At 44.7% G+C, this 20005-nt stretch overlaps 1 protein-coding gene across 11 annotated transcripts in view; it reads left to right on the plus strand.

The window, feature by feature from the left end:
• MAST2 (microtubule associated serine/threonine kinase 2) overlaps window positions 1–20005 on the plus strand; it is a 250465-nt gene that overhangs the window by 218826 nt on the left and 11634 nt on the right. For all 11 annotated transcript variants that reach the window (XM_017540865.2, XM_037742875.1, XM_017540867.1 and 8 more), the window contains 9 exons: window positions 1693–1771; window positions 4700–4854; window positions 6755–6830; window positions 9336–9545; window positions 14479–14580; window positions 17069–17201; window positions 18025–18086; window positions 18352–18437; window positions 18887–19095. In XM_017540865.2, the coding sequence (XP_017396354.1) occupies window positions 1693–1771; window positions 4700–4854; window positions 6755–6830; window positions 9336–9545; window positions 14479–14580; window positions 17069–17201; window positions 18025–18086; window positions 18352–18437; window positions 18887–19095 (1112 nt within the window). The remainder of the gene's footprint in view (window positions 1–1692; window positions 1772–4699; window positions 4855–6754; window positions 6831–9335; window positions 9546–14478; window positions 14581–17068; window positions 17202–18024; window positions 18087–18351; window positions 18438–18886; window positions 19096–20005) is intronic.

A 20005-nucleotide genomic window follows, 5' to 3' on the forward strand; every position in this document is an offset into this window, starting at 1 on the left:
TTCTGTGACTGTGGATATGAACATTGGGCCTTCCCTATCTTGCAAAGAGGCCCAAAGGGATCTCCCTCTACCTGCTGGAATCAAGGCTCAGAGCTCATATGCTTAGAGGCAGGAATTGCTGAATATTTCCAAACTTCTGAGCTTAGGGACAAGTCACCCTTATTCCCACAACTTTCCTCAGTCATTCAGGTGACCGTGGTGACCAGATAGAGGAAATAAAGGCATCATGTGGTGGCATTTTGTTCCTGACTCTGGCGGCCCCTGCTGTTCATCATACAGAGAAATAGCTGCCATGCAACTGACTTCTATTTCTGTCTAAGGGGAGGAAAACTCACATGTGCAAAAGTATATTTGACAAAGGTTTGGGAAATCCATTCCTGAGTTATACTTGTCTCATCTTTGCTGATCTGTTTTCCTGGAATGGACTTGCTTTATTGTGTAGCGCTCCCAAGACCCAGCAAAGAGGTCAAAAAGAACATCCTGTCTGAGTACCTTCCTGGATGCGTCTGAATCTCAGAGACTAGGTTCCAGCAGAGTTACAGCCTATATGTGCTGCTACCAGGGTAGCATGAAGTTTGAGTCATGTGCATGTGGCATGAAACCTTCAGCTTACGAAAGCCGCTAGGTATAGGTGAGGGTGGCGGGGAGTGCCTCAAAGGGAGAAGCCCCAGCAAGATTTATTCCTCTTTTTGCTTCTTCTCCCTGTCCCTACCATAACCATGAAGCCTTGAACAAATCACCCAAATCTTAGTGGTTTTCTCCATAAATTGTAATATGAACTTGCAAAGATCCTCCATTGCTGATAGTCTAAGGTTCTGCGAGTAGCAACAAAAAAACTTTGTAGCTAACTTCAACCAGAGGAGGCTGTACCTTCAAGCTCTAAAAAAAAAGAATACACTACATCCCACAGTCCAGGCAAAGAATCACATGTTCATATTATAAATGTTTCAAACTAGAGATCTGCTTGATCTTTCCCCTCTACAGTAAAGGAAATAACTGGGGGAGGGGTTAGTTTGTTTGCTTTGATGAGTGCTTTGGGGAGCATCCTTTTGAGAGCAGCAGAAAGCCTCCCCCAGAGTCTCATATACAGCCAAGGGTATGTTACCTCCCATCTCATTCATAAAGTTACTATCGCTGTTTGACAAATATTCCCAAAGATTGGTTTTATGGGTCCTAATGGCTCCTAGGCAGCCTATAACTATTTGCCATTGATTAATGCTCAGTTCAGACCCAGACGGTGGTCCACTTCTTCCTGTTGTCAGCCAGTGGCCTGAGGAAGACCACAGAACCCTTTACGTGGAGCCTTCCAAAATGGAAATAGCTGTATTTCAGTGGCAATTCTATCTTGTGAAGATGCCTGTAGCTGGAATCCTCTGTCATTGTTTCTCTGAAAGTAAGTTGAGAGTATGAAAATATTTATTCCAAAACCACAGTGTTTTATGACAGATGTTCTTATGTTATTCAAAGTCATGGACTCTTTTATAGTCAGAGATATCTGTCTTTGCAGGGAAAACAACAATAGACCCTCTGTAGGAGAGAGGAATAAAAGCATGTACTGGACTGACCAGTAATGTCTTAAGGAGGAGCCCTACAGTGAATCAGCTGCCCCAAAATGCTGATGGACAGACAGGCAGGTTGTGGGTCAGGGTAGAGTCCTGTAGAAACTGCCTAATACTTTTTTCTTGCATACAGGACTGATGGACGGCGCTGGTCTTTGGCCTCTTTGCCCTCTTCAGGATATGGAACTAACACTCCTAGCTCCACTGTCTCCGTAAGTGGTCAAATCTATGGCCGTACTTCCTTCACCCTAAGAAAGTACTTTCCTTTGGGTTATCTAGTGTTACAAAATCGTTCTCAGCTTTTTCTCCAAAGGCAAACTCAAAGAGGTTGCTTAGAGATGATGCAGAGTGCACCAGAGGGCTGGTGTCCCCTCCCAGCCATAGCCAGCTCCATAAGTGCCTTCAGAAAGGATGACCAGTGCCCTCTCTGGAAATTGGTTACTTCTAGTGGAGGCAAAGGAGGGCTCGAGGATGAACTTTTGCTTTGACAGTGAGACCAAATATGGGGGCTCCTACTCACACTTCTCCTGCTCCTGCATCCTTATTTCTAGAACTGGAACCAAGAGCAGATCACATTTCTTATATCCAAAAAACTTAGTAGACTTTTCCCTCTTTTTCACCTTTTTCTTTCAAAAAAGAAGGGAAGAGTGATGGTTATTTGATATCCAAGTTTGATGCATCTGAAGCAAAAAGCTGGACCTGTCTCTAAAATGTTTATTTACTTTGGAGAATGTTTTAGCCCAAAACACAAGAGCTGTACTAATTGCTGCTATGCACAATTGACCCTTAAGTAAGTCCTCATTGAGCAGCTTTTTTGTTTTTTTGAAACAAGAGAGTATCACTCTCACCCAGGCTGGAGTGCAGTGGTGCATTCACGGCTCACTGCAGCCTTGACCTCCCCAGGCTCAGATGATCCTCCCACCTCAGCTTCCTGAGTAGCTGGGACTGCAGGGGCATGCTACCAGCCTATAGCAGGCTAATTTTTGTATTTTTTGTAGGATGGGATTTTATCATGTTTCCCAGGCTGGTCTCAAACTCCTGGGCTCAAGCAATCCATCTGCCTTGGCCTCCCAAAATGCTAGGATTACAGGTGTGAACTATCACACCCAGCCGAGCAACTTTTTATTAAAACCACAGTGCCATGGTTAGCCAACTTTTTCTGTAAAGGGCCTTATATGGAGTGTTTTAGTCTTCGGAGCCCATGCAGAATCAGACCATAGACCTGCTGACCCCATCCCCATTTCTTGCAGCATTCTTCAGGTCTTCCCTGCTTAGTGTGCCTTTATTCACGAATCTCGAGCAGGGAAAAGGAGTACATTTCCTTTCCCAACCTAGATATTACTATCACATTAATCCAAAGATGTCACTGGTCTTTGGCAACTGTTAAGATCATTCCCTAGTAAACATCCCCTTTCCCATAACTCTTTACTAAAACAAGTGATTTTTTTTTTTTAGAACCATTGTAAGAGTTTCATATATGTATAAAGATTCCTTTTTTGCAAATTTTAATAGACTGAGCCCAGTGCTGTAGCTTATTAGGATTCTTTAAAACACCAGTTTTGCCCACTGTAGTTTACATTGCCTCACCAGTTTCACGTTAGCTATAGATGGTGTGAATACTTTTTGCAACTTTGATCCAAATCATTTATTAAAGTGTGGCCAAGAAATAACCCTGTGGAGACATCTCACTCACTGTTTATAACTTCATGTATTATAGTATTCTATGAGAGAAAATGTGTACTGTTAGCAAAAAAAAAAAAAAAAAAAAAAGCTGATTTCTCACTTAGTATTGATCCTATGACAACAGAGTTATCTCAGTGTGGTGCTTTAGCTTTGATTCTTAAATGGATTTAGATATTTAAATCCATTTAAATATGGATTTAGTATAAAACACAAGTGCAGTAGCTCAGGCCTATAATCTCAGCACTTTGGGTGGTCGAAGTAGGAGTTCCAAAAGACCAGCCTGGACAACATAGCAGGAACCTGTCTCTTACAAAAAAAGAAAGAAAAAGAAAAAGGAAAAAAGAAACTGGACCTGGGGGCATGCACCTGAAGTTTCAGCTGCTTGGGAGGCTGAGGCATGAGGATCACTTGAGCCCAGAAGTTTGAGGCAGCAGTGAGCTATGATCACACCACTGCACTCCAGCCTAGACAGCAGAGCAAAATCCTGTCTTTAAAAAACAAAGAGGACAGGTGCGGTGGCTCATGCCTATAATCCCAGCACTTTGGGAGGCTGAGGCAGGCAGATCACCTGAGGTCAGGAGTTCAACACCAGCCTGACCCACATGGAGAAACCCCATCTCTACTAAAAATACAAAATTAGCTGGGTGTAGGAGTGCACGCCCGTAATCCCAGCTACTCAGGAGGCTGATCATTTGATAAATAGAACTTGGGCTGAAAGTGTTCAACTTGCCTGTATTCTTTGTCAGTCTTATCAGGTAAGGGGAAATTCCCCAGTCCTGGGGCTGAATGGGTGCTTCAGCATTAGCTGCACCTGTGGAAGTCCTGTGATAGCACAAGCACCCTCCCTCAGATGGCATGTTGAGATTGGCAGTGGGCTGTTATCAGGAATCCTTAGTCATTGAAACATTTTTAGAATTCATGAGTGTATTCAGGTCAAGTCTAATCTTCAGGTTCAGATGTAAAAGTAATTTTCTTCCCTGCTGGTGTCCCTAGAGTCTGGGCACAGCCTTCACAGATCCAGCAAAGGCATTTCTCCTCCAGATAACAGCCAAAAGGAAACATTGCTGAGCTGCCCCCAGGGTGGCTCTCTCAAGACTGTGGACTGGAGAATTTAAGAGGATGTTATTTGCAGCTGGGCACACCTAGAACATGTCCCAAGTGAGGAAGCATGATTTATTAACTACTTTTGCAGTTCTAACATTTCACGAAGGTCTGGGTCCAACTCGCTGCACAACTCCTGAAGAACTCTAGTATATTGGGTTCCTCAGGGCTGAGGGCTCTGAAGCGCTGGAGAAGAAAAAGATCATGCACAGGCAAGGCTAAGGGAGTAGAGGAAAGAAGACCTGCTTTGGGTTTACAGTGACTGGGAAGTTCCCTGACCATTTTCAGTCCTTCCCCATTCCTGGACTGCCCTGGGACATGTCTTTAATGCCGCCTGTTAATGTTTTCCCCTCTAGTCGTCATGCTCCTCACAGGAAAAGCTGCACCAGTTGCCTTTCCAGCCTACAGCTGATGAGCTACACTTTTTGACAAAGCATTTCAGCACAGAGAGCGTACCAGATGAGGAGGGACGGCAGTCCCCAGCCATGCGGCCCCGCTCCCGGAGCCTCAGGTGAGGGTGTTCTCTGCCCACTGTCCCAGTGGATGTGGATTTCAGTTTGTTTGCATAGCACAGGAATAGGCACACTTGTGCCATAAAGGGCTAAGACTGAATATTTTTAGGCTTTTTTATAAATCATATATCTCTGTCACCTTCCTCAACTCTGTTGTAATATGAAAGCATCTACAAATAATATATAAACTTTATTTACCAAAAGAAACAAAAAGGGTGGCAGGCCAGAGTTGGTCTGCAGGCTGCAGTTTGCTAACCCCTGGCATAATACATTGGCCAGTTTGAGTGAGTCAAGTTCAGCAAAGCCCAGGCCCTTCTTGGCTTCAGGTACAGCTCAACCTATCACCCCAGGAGGTATTTAACAATACTGTCAAGTGGTCCCTTTCTTATTCCCTTTAAGGTAGTTAGCAGCAAAAATATACTTTAGATTACATCCAGTAAAAGGAGAACAATGGTATCCATTCTGATGGTTGTCTGGCTCCAGAACCCATAGGCCCTGGGTATATGAGCTAGGCCAGCTAAAAAAGTTGCTGCTGAAAACAGGTTGCCAGCATGGGGAAGAAGACCATTTCAAAAGCAGAATTAAATGTCCATTTGAATCTGTCTTTATGAATCACCTGGGCACATCTTCATCAAACCAAACAAACCTTAACAGCTGATGCTTAATTTTCTATTCTCATTGGTGTTAACTGGTAAATTAGTGCCAGAATTTTAGGTTAAAATGAACATGACTTTAATGACCGAGCTCACTTTTGCAGGGTCCCTAAGAAGTAATTAATTGGCTAATATCTGCAGTGTAGGATCCCAGAGGAGCAGCAGTTCCTCCCAGAAAGAATCCCCTCAGGTAATGCTGTCACTGCACCAGGAGTGACAAGGAGTAAGCTGGGCTAGACCACAATGACTGGTTCAGGTTTAGAGATTGTTGAAGATGATGACTGGAACTTCAGTGCAAAAGGATCAGGCATACAAACGAGCAGGTGTGGATCCCCAGTGCCTTTCTCTGTCTCACAGAGAAACACCTGAGTCTTGGTGGTCTCAACAACCCATACATAGAGAAGGGTACCTTTTAGGCCAGTTGAGATTGGGAGGCCCACAGTGTTGCTCAGAGAAACCCCTGCTATATTACTCTTTAATCCTTGGTAATGTGCAACAGAACAGCAGGCCAAAACATGGCACATTCCAGGGAAGAAAGACAAAATGGGACAGTTGTGAAACTAGCACATCTGGGATCATGTGTCAGGAGCAGTAAACTGGGTAAGACCCGTATATCTATTTATGCGGCTCCAACTCTGAAATCCTTTAAGGAGATATAATCACATATGAGTCAGAGGGGGAGATTTAGGTTATCAGGGAAGATAATAAATTAAGGCAGAAAACATACTGGCTCTCTTCAGTAAATGACCCAGACTTATAACAGTCTGGACTAGCCTCATTCATCCCCCAGGTCAGAGCCCAAGTTAGGTCCACTGGCTGCAGCTAGTTTGCAAAAAAATGTACATGTGCACCGTCTTCCTTTTGTTGCTTTGGTAGTTGTTTGATTTGCTTTGTTTCCAAGAATATGCTGGGGCACACCCAACCCTACTGGCAAAACTAAGAGGACACAGAGAATCCTATTCTGGGGGAGGTTATCCTAGGAAAGCCACCAGTGAGCTTAGGAGTAGGTCCCTTTCTAGGTCTTTCTAGCCTGGCAGAAGTCTCTGAAAACCAAGCTTAGCTCCATATGGTACCATTTTGAACTGAACAAGGAACACTGGAAACTCTAGGAATAAGAAAGGCTCTAGAACTCAGTAGCCATTAAGGTAGGTGTATGTAGGCTGCTGAAGACAGAGTCTCTGGGGATGGCCATCTTTCTTTTTGTTCCATAGCACTAAAGTAACACAATCATTTCTTTCTTTTTCAGTCCTGGACGATCCCCAGTTTCCTTTGACAGTGAAATAATAATGATGAATCATGTGTACAAAGAAAGATTCCCGAAGGTAAGGATGCATTTAAAAGGAGAGTGGCAATGTCCCCCAGGGTGGCTGCCTATAGCCAGCCCCAGTGGGAAGACTCTGGAGTAAGGGAATGAAGTGCTACCTCCAGAGATAACCAAGAAGAAGAACAGAAAGCCAGGAGGCTGTGGACACAGCACAGGGGCTTCTAGACTACTTGAGAAGGAGACAGCAGGAAACTATCAGTTTGGGGACTGCATTTGCAAGGCCTCTATTTCTTCACTATCCAGAAGTAGAGTTATCCAGAGGGGAATGTCAGAAAGATATCTCGTCATATATTAAACAGGAAAAAAGAACTGGATGCTTTATTTCTCAATGTGCTCGTGAGGATCCATGAGTCAGGGTTCACTCATTACAGGATTTGCCATCTGATGGCACCTCTATTTAATAGAGATTTCTTAAGCACCACATCATTACCAGGTGTCAGAGAGTACACAGACAGAAGTAGGCTGCATTAGCAAGAAGGCCAGAGAGAGCAGTAGAAGTAGGAAACAGATCTCAGAATTGCTTGCTAACATTTGAATTTATATTTTCAAGCAGGAAAATGCTGAGGGAGGAAAGTAGGTTGGTATCCTGAGATAGCTGAGAAGTACCATTCACAGCTTTGTTGTTTGGCTGTGAACCTCCTTATATGTGGAACTAGGACCTTGTTTCCCATTTGCATGTCTTTTTTTTTTAAGAGATGGAATCTTGCTCTGTCACCCAGGCTGGAGTGTAGTGGTGCAATCTTGGCTCACTGGAACTTCTGCCACCCAGGTTCAAACGATTCTCCTGCCTCAGCCTCCTGAGTAGCTAGGACTACAGGCATGTGCAACTACAGCTAGCTAATTTTTGTATTTTTAGTAGAGGCTGGTTTTGCCATGTTGGCCAGGCTGATCTCGAACTCCTGACCTCAGGTGATCCACCTGCCTCAGCCTCCCAAAGTGCTGGGATTATAGGTGTGAGCCACGCACCCAGCCCTATTTGCATGTCTTTTTCAACACCACATGCCTGTACACTCTGACCTGACCTTCTGAAGATAGGCTCTATTCCTGATGGAGAGAGGATACTGGACTACAGAACCTGTACCCTGTGGTCTGCGCTTTCTAGCTTTGGAGTGGGCGCTAGAGAAAAGAGTGAGGAAGGAGGCAGAACAAACAGCTAGGAATTCATTTTGATGTACATGGTGCTTATGAAGTGTGGGAGTATATAATGTTGAGAAATGTATCTCATGCATGTCCTCCCCCTCCTTGTATATTAGGTGTTTTTGTAGCATTGGATGTTTGTGTTTATAGGCACGTTTCCAGTTCCTTCCTATTGGATGAACTATTGTTAGAGAAAATGTGTTAAGATTCCTTCACTTCCTTCTTCCTCCTCTTATTCCCACTCTTTTCCCCTCTTCCTCTTTCATTCTCCACATAGACACACCGCATATATATGTATGTAAGTATACATTTGCCTAAAAACACACTGGAAATCAGAAATCACCACCTGGTGGCAAAAGAAATAAGTCAAAGTCTTAGATAGACAACTAGGAATTCGTTCTCAGATGTGTATTTGTCATTTTGATATGACTGTGTAGTTAGGTCCCTAAGAGGCTTTGGAGCCAGACCTCCACTCTCTTCTGGGGATCCAGGTCACTGTCATGTTCCTATCTATAAGTCCCCCCATTCCAACTTGCCATCTGCAACCAGGCAGGTTCACTAAGCAACTCTCTGAGCACCTGCCTAACTCCCTTGGGTCCTAAGGTTAAGTAAGAGGATCCTGAGATAAATGAAACTCTCTCTGACTTGAAGGACTTCCCAGTTTAGAAACCAGCAGTGCCCATATACTAAGTTTACACAGTTGGGAGGTCTAGGGGAAGAAGAACAGAGGAATGAAAACCCTAGTTTGCCTGGGGGAAAGGAAAGACTTCCCAGAGGAGACTCGATGCTTAAACTGAGATTAGAAGGAGAATTAGGAGCCGGGCGCGGTGGCTCAGGCCTGTAATCCCAGCACTTTGGGAGGCCGAGGCGGGTGGATCACGAGGTCAAGAGATCGAGACCATCCTGGTCAACATGGTGAAACCCCGTCTCTACTAAAAAATACAAAAAATTAGCTGGGCATGGTGGTGCGTGCCTGTAATCCCAGCTACTCAGGAGGCTCAGGCAGGAGAATTGCCGGAACCCAGGAGGCGGAGGTTGCGGTGAGCCGAGATCGTGCAATTGCACTCCAGCCTGGGTAACATGAGTGAAACTCCGTCTCAAAAAAAAAAAAAGAGCTTGCCCTGCAAGGAGTTAAGGAAGATGGGCAAGGCCAGGTAAAAGAGAACCTTGAATATAAAGCAAAGGCATCTTGACTTAACTTGAAGGTGATCTTTTAATGTCTTCAGTTATCAGGTTTCCCAAATGCAGTGTAAGGAAACCAGGATTACAGGGAGCCCATTATTCTGCTATTTCCAGATCCTTCAGGCTTAGCTCCAACTGAGCTGGGATTAGAAGGGAAGTGTTTCTTTCTTGCTTTTCTTCCCAGGCCACCGCACAAATGGAAGAGCGACTAGCAGAGTTTATTTCCTCCAACACTCCAGACAGCGTGCTGCCCTTGGCAGATGGAGCCCTGAGCTTTATTCATCATCAGGTGATTGAGATGGCCCGAGACTGCCTGGATAAATCTCAGAGTGGCCTCATTACATCACAGTACTTCTATGAACTTCAAGAAAATCTGGAGAAACTCTTGCAAGATGTGAGTGTCCTTGTGCTGGAGTTCTGGTAAAACCTCCACCTGGTATTGGATTCATAATCCCAAGCTAGGATCAGGGCATTAGTGGTATTCTCAGTCTTAACAGACTGCTTGTTACCCACCCTCACGGATAGTGCTGATGGACTTAGATTCCTCCTCAGTTCCCTGCAATACTGAGAGAAGCCTGCTTGATATCAAAAGAACTCACTTCTGTTCCATTTCTAAATCCAAAGTTGTATTACTCTGCATGAAGCTCCACCATTGGTAGTATTCATAAGTATTTGACTAGGAGGTTTGTTACACAAAGCCAAAAAGTGGCTCCAGTGGCTGTGATGGGCTCCATTCTACTGGAAATACTGATTTAAGCAGAACCCTCAAACTGTTTATCCTCAGCCAAGGGACAGCAGGTATGAGGCTTGCACTATGGGTTTAGCCACTTGCTTGATGAGAAGTTCTCCAGTTGGAAATTACATGCTTTGAGACCTGATCCTCCCCCGTGTGAAAAATCTCTGGGAGGCTAAAGGTAAAGTGTTCCAGAGATGGCCAAGACCAAAGCATATGAGAGTTCTTAAGCACTGCTTCCTGCACTAGCATTTCCTTTGCTATCAGCCTCTTCAGTAAGGTGGCCAGATGCCATCTCACTCAGACCACAGCAGTCCATATTATCCATTAGTACAGTTTGAGGGAGGGAAGATGTGCCTGTCTCCCCAGAGCTCATCATGTCACTAAAGAATTATTCAGTCCAGAACCCCTTATTACTTCCATACCAAGACCTCTGTCTAGAGTAGTACCAACTGAGCTGAGGGCCCAGGGCTAATCATCAAAAGGATACCAGTGTGTTCATTTAGAAATAAGAAGGAGCAGGGAGTTTAAACACATTTTCAGGAAACAGTTGAATCTAAAGAAAGGATGACTAAAGATGATCATGATAACTGTTGTCAAGTAGTGTAAAATTTCTCATATATAAAAGAGAGCAGATTGTTTTCAGTACCCCTGAAAGACATAATTAGTCCAAAGGGCATGAGCTACAGTGAGAATGGTTTTGATTTAATAGGTGAAAAATTACTTCCTTCTATGAAAATGTCTTTTTCTGATTTCAAAAGAAATACTTAAAATCAAACATTGTAGACGTATAATTTTAGAAAGCCAGAGTCCCATGAAAATCACTGGTAGCTGAGGGTTTCTGTTCAAGAAAAGCTTTCTGACAGTTTGCCAGCAATGGAAAGGGGTACCCCAGAGACATTTAGGAATCAGGGATTACTGTGTCAGGTAAAGGATTAATGTAAAGTAACTTCCAAGTTTCCTGGTACATTTAAGATTGATCTTCTAAAATGCTGAGGTCAGAGTCTTGCCCAAAACCTTTAGGCATTTTCCCAGACTGATTGCTAATGGGCGTAGGTTGTTTGATACCATAGTAGCACTGAGTTTGGAGCTAGTTTGTTCATTTGTTCCCTAATTTGCGAGACCCTTGGAATGTAGAAAAGAATTCATTGCAGGCTCTATCTTAGGGAATTTGCCATCAATAGGGTTACAGACTCATCAACATGTACTTACAATAAAAATAATCACTGTTATTACACTGAGTATATGAATTCTCTCACTTCCACTGACTACAGTACAACGTGATGATAAGCACCAGGGAGAGGTATATTCTGAGCACAGAGAAGGATATGCTGACTCTTCGTGGAAAGTTCAGGGAAGGTTGAATCTTAACAGACAGGTAGGATAAAGCTAGGAAACAGCATAAACAACATCTTGGTTGGGCACAGTGGCTCATACCTATAATTCTAACAATTTGGGAGGCCAGGGTGAGAGGATCACTTGAGCCCAGGGGCTTGAGACCAGCCTGGGCAACAACATGAGACCCCCTTTCTACTAGCCAAGTGTGGTGGCATGCACCTGTAATCCCAGATACTTAGGAGACTGAGTTGGGAGGATTGCCTGAGCCCTGGAAGCCAAGGCTGCAGTAAGCTGTAATTGTGCCACTGCACTCCAACCCAGATGGCAGAGTGAGATCGTCTCTAAATAAACAAATAAGCAAATAACCTCTCAAAGGTGTAAAGAAACTTGGTATATTCCAGAAATTGCAGATGAAGTAGTTTGGCATGACTATAGTAAAAGATGCCCACAGGGGAAAAGCTGGCAGATTTTTTTTTTTTTTTTTTTTTTGACATAGTCTTACTCTGTCTCCCAGGCTGTAGTGCAGTGGCGTGATCTTGGCCGACTGCAACCTCTGTGTCCCAGGTTCAAGCATTTGTCCTGCCTCAGCATCCCTAGCAGATGGGATTACAGGCACCTGCTACCACACCTGGCTAATTTTTGTATTTTTAGTAGAGACAGGGTTTCACCATGTTGGCCGGGCTGGTCTCAAACTCCTGATCTCCAATGATCCACCTACCTCGGCCTCCCAAGGTGCTGATATTACAGGTGTGAGCCACCGTGCCTAGCCAGCTGGCAGATGAATTTGAAGAATTAGACTAGGGGCCAGAGGCTGAAGGGCCTTGTGAGGAGTTTAGATTTTATCATGAATGCAGTGGGTATCATCTAATATGGTAAATTGGAAAATGACCTGATCAGATTTTAGAATAATAAAAATCAGTAACATTTATTAGTTACTGCATATTATACTGTTATTAATAGTATTTAATACATGCTAGATACTACCTCATTTATCTGATTAAATCTTCACAATCATATAAGGAAGGTACTTAATATTATTTCCTAAGTTTACAGATGAGGAAACTTAAGTTAGCTGAAGATAATGGATTTTTTTTAAGTAGCAAAACCAGGGCCCAGTGCCAGGTTTGGCTTATTCCAGAGCCTGAGATCATATATTTTCAAACGCTTAATCCATAGACATTGACTGACATCTGCTGTATAGGAGGCACTCTGCTAGGCTTAGCGTTTGAGGAAAGAAAAAGACATAGAGCCTCTTTACTCACTAGGCCCAGTAGTGTAGCTGTAGAGACAGATAGCTCGTTATGACACAGCATGACAGTACCATGTGTTATGCACTAACAGCCAGGAGAATATGTTAAAGAGAGCAGTTACTTCTTTTTCTTCTCATGTGTGTATATATGTGTGTTGGGAACAGGAGACAGATGAGGCTTCACAGAATTGATGATATTTGGGCTACATTTTAAAAGAATAAATAGGATTTCACCAACTGCTCAACCTCTCTCTTCATTTCATAACCAATACTTTAAAAAGAGAAAAGTCCTCATATACTAATTTTCCTTTCCTTGTATCCTATTCACTACTCAGTCTTCTGCCTTCCAGTTTCCCTTTCCACCAGTCCACTAAAACCGTTCAGGCAAAATTCACCAAGGAACTAATTGGCCAGTTGCCAAATCCTGTGGCCACTTTGAGTCCCCATCTTCTGCCACCTCTCTGTGGAACACAGTGAATACTTCTTAAACCCTCTTCCCCCCTCGTTGTCAATTCACCATTCTCACTGGTCTTGCTGACTCTTTACAAGTTCCTTTGCTGCCCATCTCTTCAGTACTGGTGTGTCACACAGCACCATCCTGCATGTCTGTTGTTCCCTTTCCCCTTTCTCCACACTCTCTCTGATGCCTTGCCACCTGCTCCCATGTCTTCAGTTCTTCAGTTGTCATCTCTACGCTGAGGACTCCCACATGTGGCTGCCCCTCTTCTGAGCTTCAGATCGGCACACCCAGCTGCCCATTGGACTCCTCCACTTTGACTTCCCATATTGGTTTCTGTTCTTTGGTTGCATGTAATAGAAACCTGACTCAGAATAGTTTAAACAGTAAAGGGAAACATAAGAGTAAAAGGGGTGGGTCTTAGAGAATTGAAGCTAGGGATATAACCAGGACTTAAGGAGAAACCAGAACTAGAAACCAGAAGCTCCAGGAATTTCAGGAAATCTTCATTTCTCTTTTTCTGTGTGCTTCTTTTCTTCTATCTCCATGATAGATATGGCCATCCCTTTTCACAGTTTCTTAAACAGTTCTGCCACATTGACATTAACAATTATCTTTCTATCCATTTTTAAATTCCTAGGCAACTGATCCTCCCTGGTCAGCTGTTAGAGGTGGGAGGGAAGGTGCAGTCACACAGTACAAATGTGGCTCCTAGAAACCAGAGCAGTTCTCAGGAAAAAAGAGAAAGGCCTCTGGGCCAAGCAGATACCCAAGAGACTCTCTCATGTAGGTGCCTGCAACTCTATTCACCCAAAATTGAGCTTAACTCTTCTGCCTAGCTGTTCTTTCTCTAAAACAAAATACAGTATTTCTTTACCTATCCTCACCTAAATGGCTTATCATCTTAGAGTTCCCATTTCACTTCTTCATTGAAATTTTCCTAGAATTGAAGCTGTAGTTGCCTTCTATTCGTGCTTCTTTCACCCCTTAATCTGCTTCTGTAGTTGCCCAAGTCTGTCCACTTGTCTGTATTCTTCTGCCTTGACCTATGCCTTTTTTATCTGAATTATTAGAGTTGCCTGCTAATGGGTTTTCCTGCATTTAGCCTTGCCCTCTTAGTGTACCCTCTACACTGCAGCCACAGTGATCCTTCTGAAGTACCTTTCTGATCATATCACTCCTCAGCTTTGAGGTCTCTCTATTCCTTACAGTCTAGGGTGGAAAGTGAACATCAGTGAAGGCGCCATTGAGAGTTGCCCATTGAGCTGGGGTCTGAAGGGTAAGTGAGGCTTGTTGGATGTAGGAGCAGGTACAACTATATGTCTGTGTGACATTGCTTAGTGTTATGTAGTATTCTAAAGCTCAGATGGTTCCCTGTAAGCAACTCTCTCCCTCTCATAGTCAACCAGCCTTCTCTGAGTTCCTTGCTTTGCAGAGCTCTCTATGCTACCAATTGTTTCTTCCTATAGTTAGCTCTGCCCAGTCTAGTCCTGCTTAGCCCAACCATACTGGGCCAGTAGATTGCTTAAACAACCTTCTTTTCTCTGTAGGCTCATGAGCGCTCAGAGAGCTCGGAAGTGGCTTTTGTGATGCAGCTAGTGAAAAAGCTGATGATTGTCATTGCCCGTCCAGCACGTCTCCTGGAATGCCTGGTGAGTGGACTCTAGGAAAGTCGGATGGGCAAATTTGGAGGAGGGCTATAGAGGAAGTAGCCTGCTGACAACAAAACTGTGGTGGCACCCACCACCATTTCTGTTGCTTAGTCCTAATTTAAATATGCTTTGCGAGCACTGGGGGACTAAACAGGTTTCTGTGAGGACAAATGTATGGTCCTGAGGGGATGTGGCAGGGAGGAGTATTAGTCTAGCCCACCCCAACATGAGCAGGGCTCACATCAGTGGGGACCTTGGGTGTAAGGAGTATCAGGAGCATAGCCCAAATTTAGTCTGCACAAGTTGAGTCCTTCATTTAAGCTTCAGCAATACTTTACTGAGTACCTACTTCGTGCTAGACACTGGAGATACAGACATCAATAAAGCACAGTCTCTGATCTCAGGATGTTTTCTCTACAGTGTAGTTGGGGAGCATGAGGCATGAGGACATGTAAATAGTAATTATAATAACTGCAAGAAGTGTTGCAGCTGAGGTCAGTACACAGCACACTGGGAATCTAGAAAAGGAAGTGCTTTAGTCTTCCCTCAAAGGAACATTCAGTGAATGCTCCCTGGGGGACATGATATCAGCAAAATCCCAGATAAGGAGCGTGGAAAGGAGCATTCAGTGGGGCACAGGGTGGGTTTGAAGAAGTGCTGAGGGGTAAGCCTGTAAGGTAGGTTGTGACAAGGTCACGGAGGGTGTTGGGTTCTTAGCTCTGGAGCTTTGCGTTATTCTTATGGCCACTTGGAGGCACCAGAAAATTTAGTTGAGAATATGACATGGTCACATTTACTTTTTTCTTAAACAATATTATTAAGATATAATTTACATAAGACCAGGTGCGGTGGCTCATGCCTGTAATCCCAGCACTTTGGGAGGCTGAGGCAGGTAGATCAGAAGGTCAAGAGATTGAGACCATCCTGGGCAACATGGTGAAATCCTGTCTCTACTAAAAAATACAAAAATTAGCTGGGCGTGGTGGCACACACCTGTAGTCCCAGGTACTCAGGAGGCTGAGGCAGGAGAATTGCTTGAACCTGGGAGGCGGAGGTTGCAGTGAGCTGAGATCATGCCACTGCACTGCAGCCTGGTGCCTAGCAACAAAGCAAGACTCTGTCTCAACAACAACAAAAAAAAGATACAGTTTACATACAATAAAATATATCCCTTTGATTTTATAGTTCATCGAGATCTAACAAATATACACTTTTAGAATCATGGCCACAGCTGAGCTAGAGAATATTTCTATTATATAAGTTCCTCTGTGCTCCTTTGAAGTCAGTCCTCTCTTTCTTCTGCTCCCAGACAATAACTTACCTGCTTTGTTTCACTAGGGATGGGTTTGCCTTTTGTACAGTTTCCTAGAAATGAAACCATGTTTCTGTGTGTGGTTTCTGTATTATGTACTGACTTCTTCCACTCTGCATGTTTGTGCAAATTCATACATGTTGTTGCATGTATCAGTAATTGGTTCCTATTTATTTCTGTGTAAATATTCCATCAGATTACTTTGGCTGCAACATGGATAGTGAATTAGAACACAGGGCAAGATAAGCCAGGGACATCAGGGCAGAGGTACTCAAAGCAATTCATGTGCGATAGTGTGGCCAGAACTCAGACATTGAATGGTAGGTTAACAGAGAGAAAGAGGTGGATTAGAGGAGGATTTATGAGAGAGACATTCTGACCAGATAGGAGCTAAGGAAGAAAAAAAAAGGACTTCCAGGTCTGGCTTAGGTTATATCCAGATAGGTACAATTCTCCAAAACAGTGAGACCACAGGGAATGAGAACAAAGTTCAGAGCTAGTGCTGTGATCGAGCAGAGAGCCTTTCCCTCAAGAACATGAAGTGCTTGGCTTAGCAGGGACTTGGAGTCAGACCTGGGCTGAATGGTGGTTTTCTGTTCCTTCCTGCCTCTGTGATTATGGACACATCAGTGCATCCCTGTGAGCCTTGATTTCCTCAGTGAGATCGAAGAGTTGCTAGAGGGTTTAACCCAGTGTGTGGCCCTTAGTAGGCACTCAGTTATTATGTGCAGACAACGACTATGCTTTTCAATGGATCTCCAGCCTCTAGCACACAGGAAGTGCCTGATAAATATTTGAAGGTATGCATGCACCAGTAGGGCTGTGCCAAAGCTCTTATGAGCCTTAATTGAGTGTGTGCCAGGACTGACAGTGCCACCTGGCTGATAGAAGGCATGGGAGATCAATAGGCTGAGCTCTCTTGAAAGCAAAACCTCTAGTTCTTATTGCCAGGAAGACAGTGTATGCTTAGCATGTCCAATCTGGAGGTGACCTGGTTGACATCTTTGTCCCCATTCCTGTGATCCCCGAATCATGTTTCTGAGTATTCAGGGGTGGGAGTGTCCCATCACAGAGAAAATCTTGTTCATCTCATTCTACTAAATGCTATAAAACCAAAGAGGCCAACAGCTTTCACTTTTATCTGTCACCACTGACTACCTCTCTCCCTTGGTACAGGAGTTTGACCCTGAAGAGTTCTACCACCTATTAGAAGCAGCTGAGGGCCACGCCAAAGAGGGACAAGGGATTAAATGTGACATTCCCCGCTACATCGTTAGCCAGCTGGGCCTCACACGGGATCCCCTAGAGGGTGAGCATGCTGCCTGGTGGCTGCAAAGAGGCCCCATTGCTGCTGGCAAGCTCTAACAGCAGGGAAGCTGCTTGGAGAAGAGACTTAGCTTGGACATGGACACAACATGGCCCCGGTGCCTCAGGATTTTAGAAGATACATTGTGATCTCTGTGACAAAACAGCCTTTCCTTTGAAACTGCTGTTCACATCTGCCTGACAGATCCCAGCCTGGATTGCATCGGCCCAGCTGAGTTGCATTTTAGAGCCTCAGATCCAAAGAGGTCAACACAAAAGGGCCACAATCATATTTGCAAAAATGGTCACCTCCTCTGCAACTTGCCTCTCCTCTTGGCCACCTTACAGATATTCCTTTATCTTTGGGGTGGTCCAACACAGGGCTTCAGAGGATATTGCCATTCTTCTGGGCTTCCTGCTGAACACTTGCAGGAACCATGGGCTTCCAAGTCCCTGGTCTGCAGTTATCCTGCTCCTGCCTTCTGTGCTTCCCAGCCCCATCCAGTGAAGCAGTCTTGGCCAGCAGGATGGGAACTAGTAGCCCAGATTCAGGCCGTTTTCCAGGAAATGACCCAAGTTTATAGAATTTGCCAGACCCTGTGAATGGCAATGGACTTCTAGAAATGGGAGTAGCAGTAGGATTTGGTTTGTTTCCTGATCCAAAAGCCGGGACTACATTGGGTATAGTGCCACAGGACTGAATTCACATCCCAGGCTGATGCAGAAAGCATTAATGCCTACCCTACACACACCTGTTGTATGATCTGGGGTTACTGCTGAGATACCTGACATTGCCACATGCACTCTTCTCTTGTCTTTGTTTCCAGAAATGGCCCAGTTGAGCAGCTGTGACAGTCCTGACACTCCAGAAACAGATGATTCTATTGAGGTAAAAACCCCTGAGCTCCTGCTCCATTCCTGGAGCCTGGGCCCTCTGAAGCAAAGAGCTATGAATTCTCTTTAAGAGAATATCTGAAGGAGGGATGGGGGTATTGGTGACAGCAAACACTGTCTGAGAAGTCATTCTATTCCCAGAAGAATGGTCAGGAGAGTATGCTAGAGCTAAGAGCTGAGAAGATGCTAGAGCCACAGCTTCCGCAAGGATATGGGCTCTGAGAAGCATGCCTGTCTCCTGCATTTCCCTTGTCTTCCAGGGCCGTGGGGCATCTCTGCCATCTAAAAAGACACCCTCTGAAGAGGACTTCGAAACCATTAAGCTCATCAGCAATGGCGCCTATGGGTAAAGACAGGGGTCAGGGTGTGGCCAGGACTGAAGCCAGGTCAGCCCTTGGTCTCTTCCATGTGAGAGTGTATGCTGCCCAGTCCTCTGCGTAGATGCCTCGGGGTGGACTTTCTCACTCCCAGAAGCCTCCTGGGTGGGCAGGAGTTCAGATTCCACTGACATCTGAGCATTGTTCCTTTCCCAGACAAGATTCCCACCCCTCTTACTACCATGCATCCTCCTCTCCCTGAGCTCTGGGGAAGCATTGAGCCGTGTCATCAGGACATGGTCTATCAGGAAGTTTAAGAGTTTTGTGGGCCAGGGGGTCCCAGATCCTTCTCATTGATATGCACACCCCTGCACCTTTGTTCTGTGCATTAATTAAGGTTTGAGAGAAGGCAGTTTGGGTGGCAAAGAGCACAGCACAGGTGCTAAGGGTCCATGTTGGGCCGGACTGTGTTTCCCAGGGCTGTATACCTGGTGCGGCACAAGTCCACCCGGCAGCGCTTTGCCATGAAGAAGATCAACAAGCAAAACCTGATCCTACGGAACCAGATCCAACAGGCCTTCGTGGAACGTGACATACTGACTTTCGCTGAGAACCCTTTTGTGGTCAGCATGTTCTGCTCCTTTGAGACCAAGCGCCACTTGTGCATGGTGATGGAGTATGTTGAAGGTACGGAGGCAAAGGTGGCCTGGCACAAAGGCCAAGGCACAATCTGAGACTTAGCCTTAAACAGGGACCAGCACTTTGTACAGAGGTGAACTTTCAGGACAGTCTTCCTTTGGTATTGCTTTTGGCCCCAGGATTACTGAGACCATTTGGCCATGGTGGGCACAAAGCTCCCTGCCTCTACCATGAGAGCCACTCTGGAACAGGATGTAGCAGGCCAGCAGCTATAGAATGTTGCACCCCAAAGCCTGCAAACCCTCTACTGCTGGTATCAGACAGCAACAAAGGAGGCAGCAGAGCTGCAAAAGCCCAGGATTGGGTGCTAGGAGGATTGCATCTGGACCCTCAGAAGAAAGGAAAGCCATTAATCACCCTGACTGGCTTGGAAAGGGGACACCCCTTAAAACCATGTAAAATGCTCTGGGAGTAGAACAGAAGAGCAACACAGGGCATAGTTCTGGAGAGGGGCAGCAGCTTTGCCAGAGGCCTTTCCTCTCACCTTCTCACTGTGTGTACAGCTTCCAAAGATATTGTGCCTACGTCTTGAGGCTGAAGCAAAACAAAACTCTGTTAGTGTTTAGTGGGTACATGCTGGGAGTTTATAGTGTTACTTTACTCAGAAACTAAAAGAAAGCCAAAAAGAAGGAAGTAAAATGAACAAATGCTAGCATCTTGGCCAGATGTGTTTACAGTATGCAGTATTCCTGTCCTAAAATATTAGGTTGGTGCAAAAGTAATTGCATTTTTGCCATTACTTTTTTTTTTTTTTTTTTTTTTTTTTTTTTTGTTTTTTTTTTTTTTTTTTTTTTTTTTTGAGACGGAGTTTTGCTCTTGTTACCCAGGCTGGAGTGCAATGGCGCGATCTCGGCTCACCGCAACCTCACCTCCTGGGTTCAGGCAATTCTCCTGCCTC

The sequence above is a fragment of the Cebus imitator genome, unplaced genomic scaffold (assembly GCF_001604975.1).
Source record: "Cebus imitator isolate Cc_AM_T3 unplaced genomic scaffold, Cebus_imitator-1.0 Scaffold129, whole genome shotgun sequence".
Taxonomy (NCBI): domain Eukaryota; kingdom Metazoa; phylum Chordata; class Mammalia; order Primates; family Cebidae; genus Cebus; species Cebus imitator.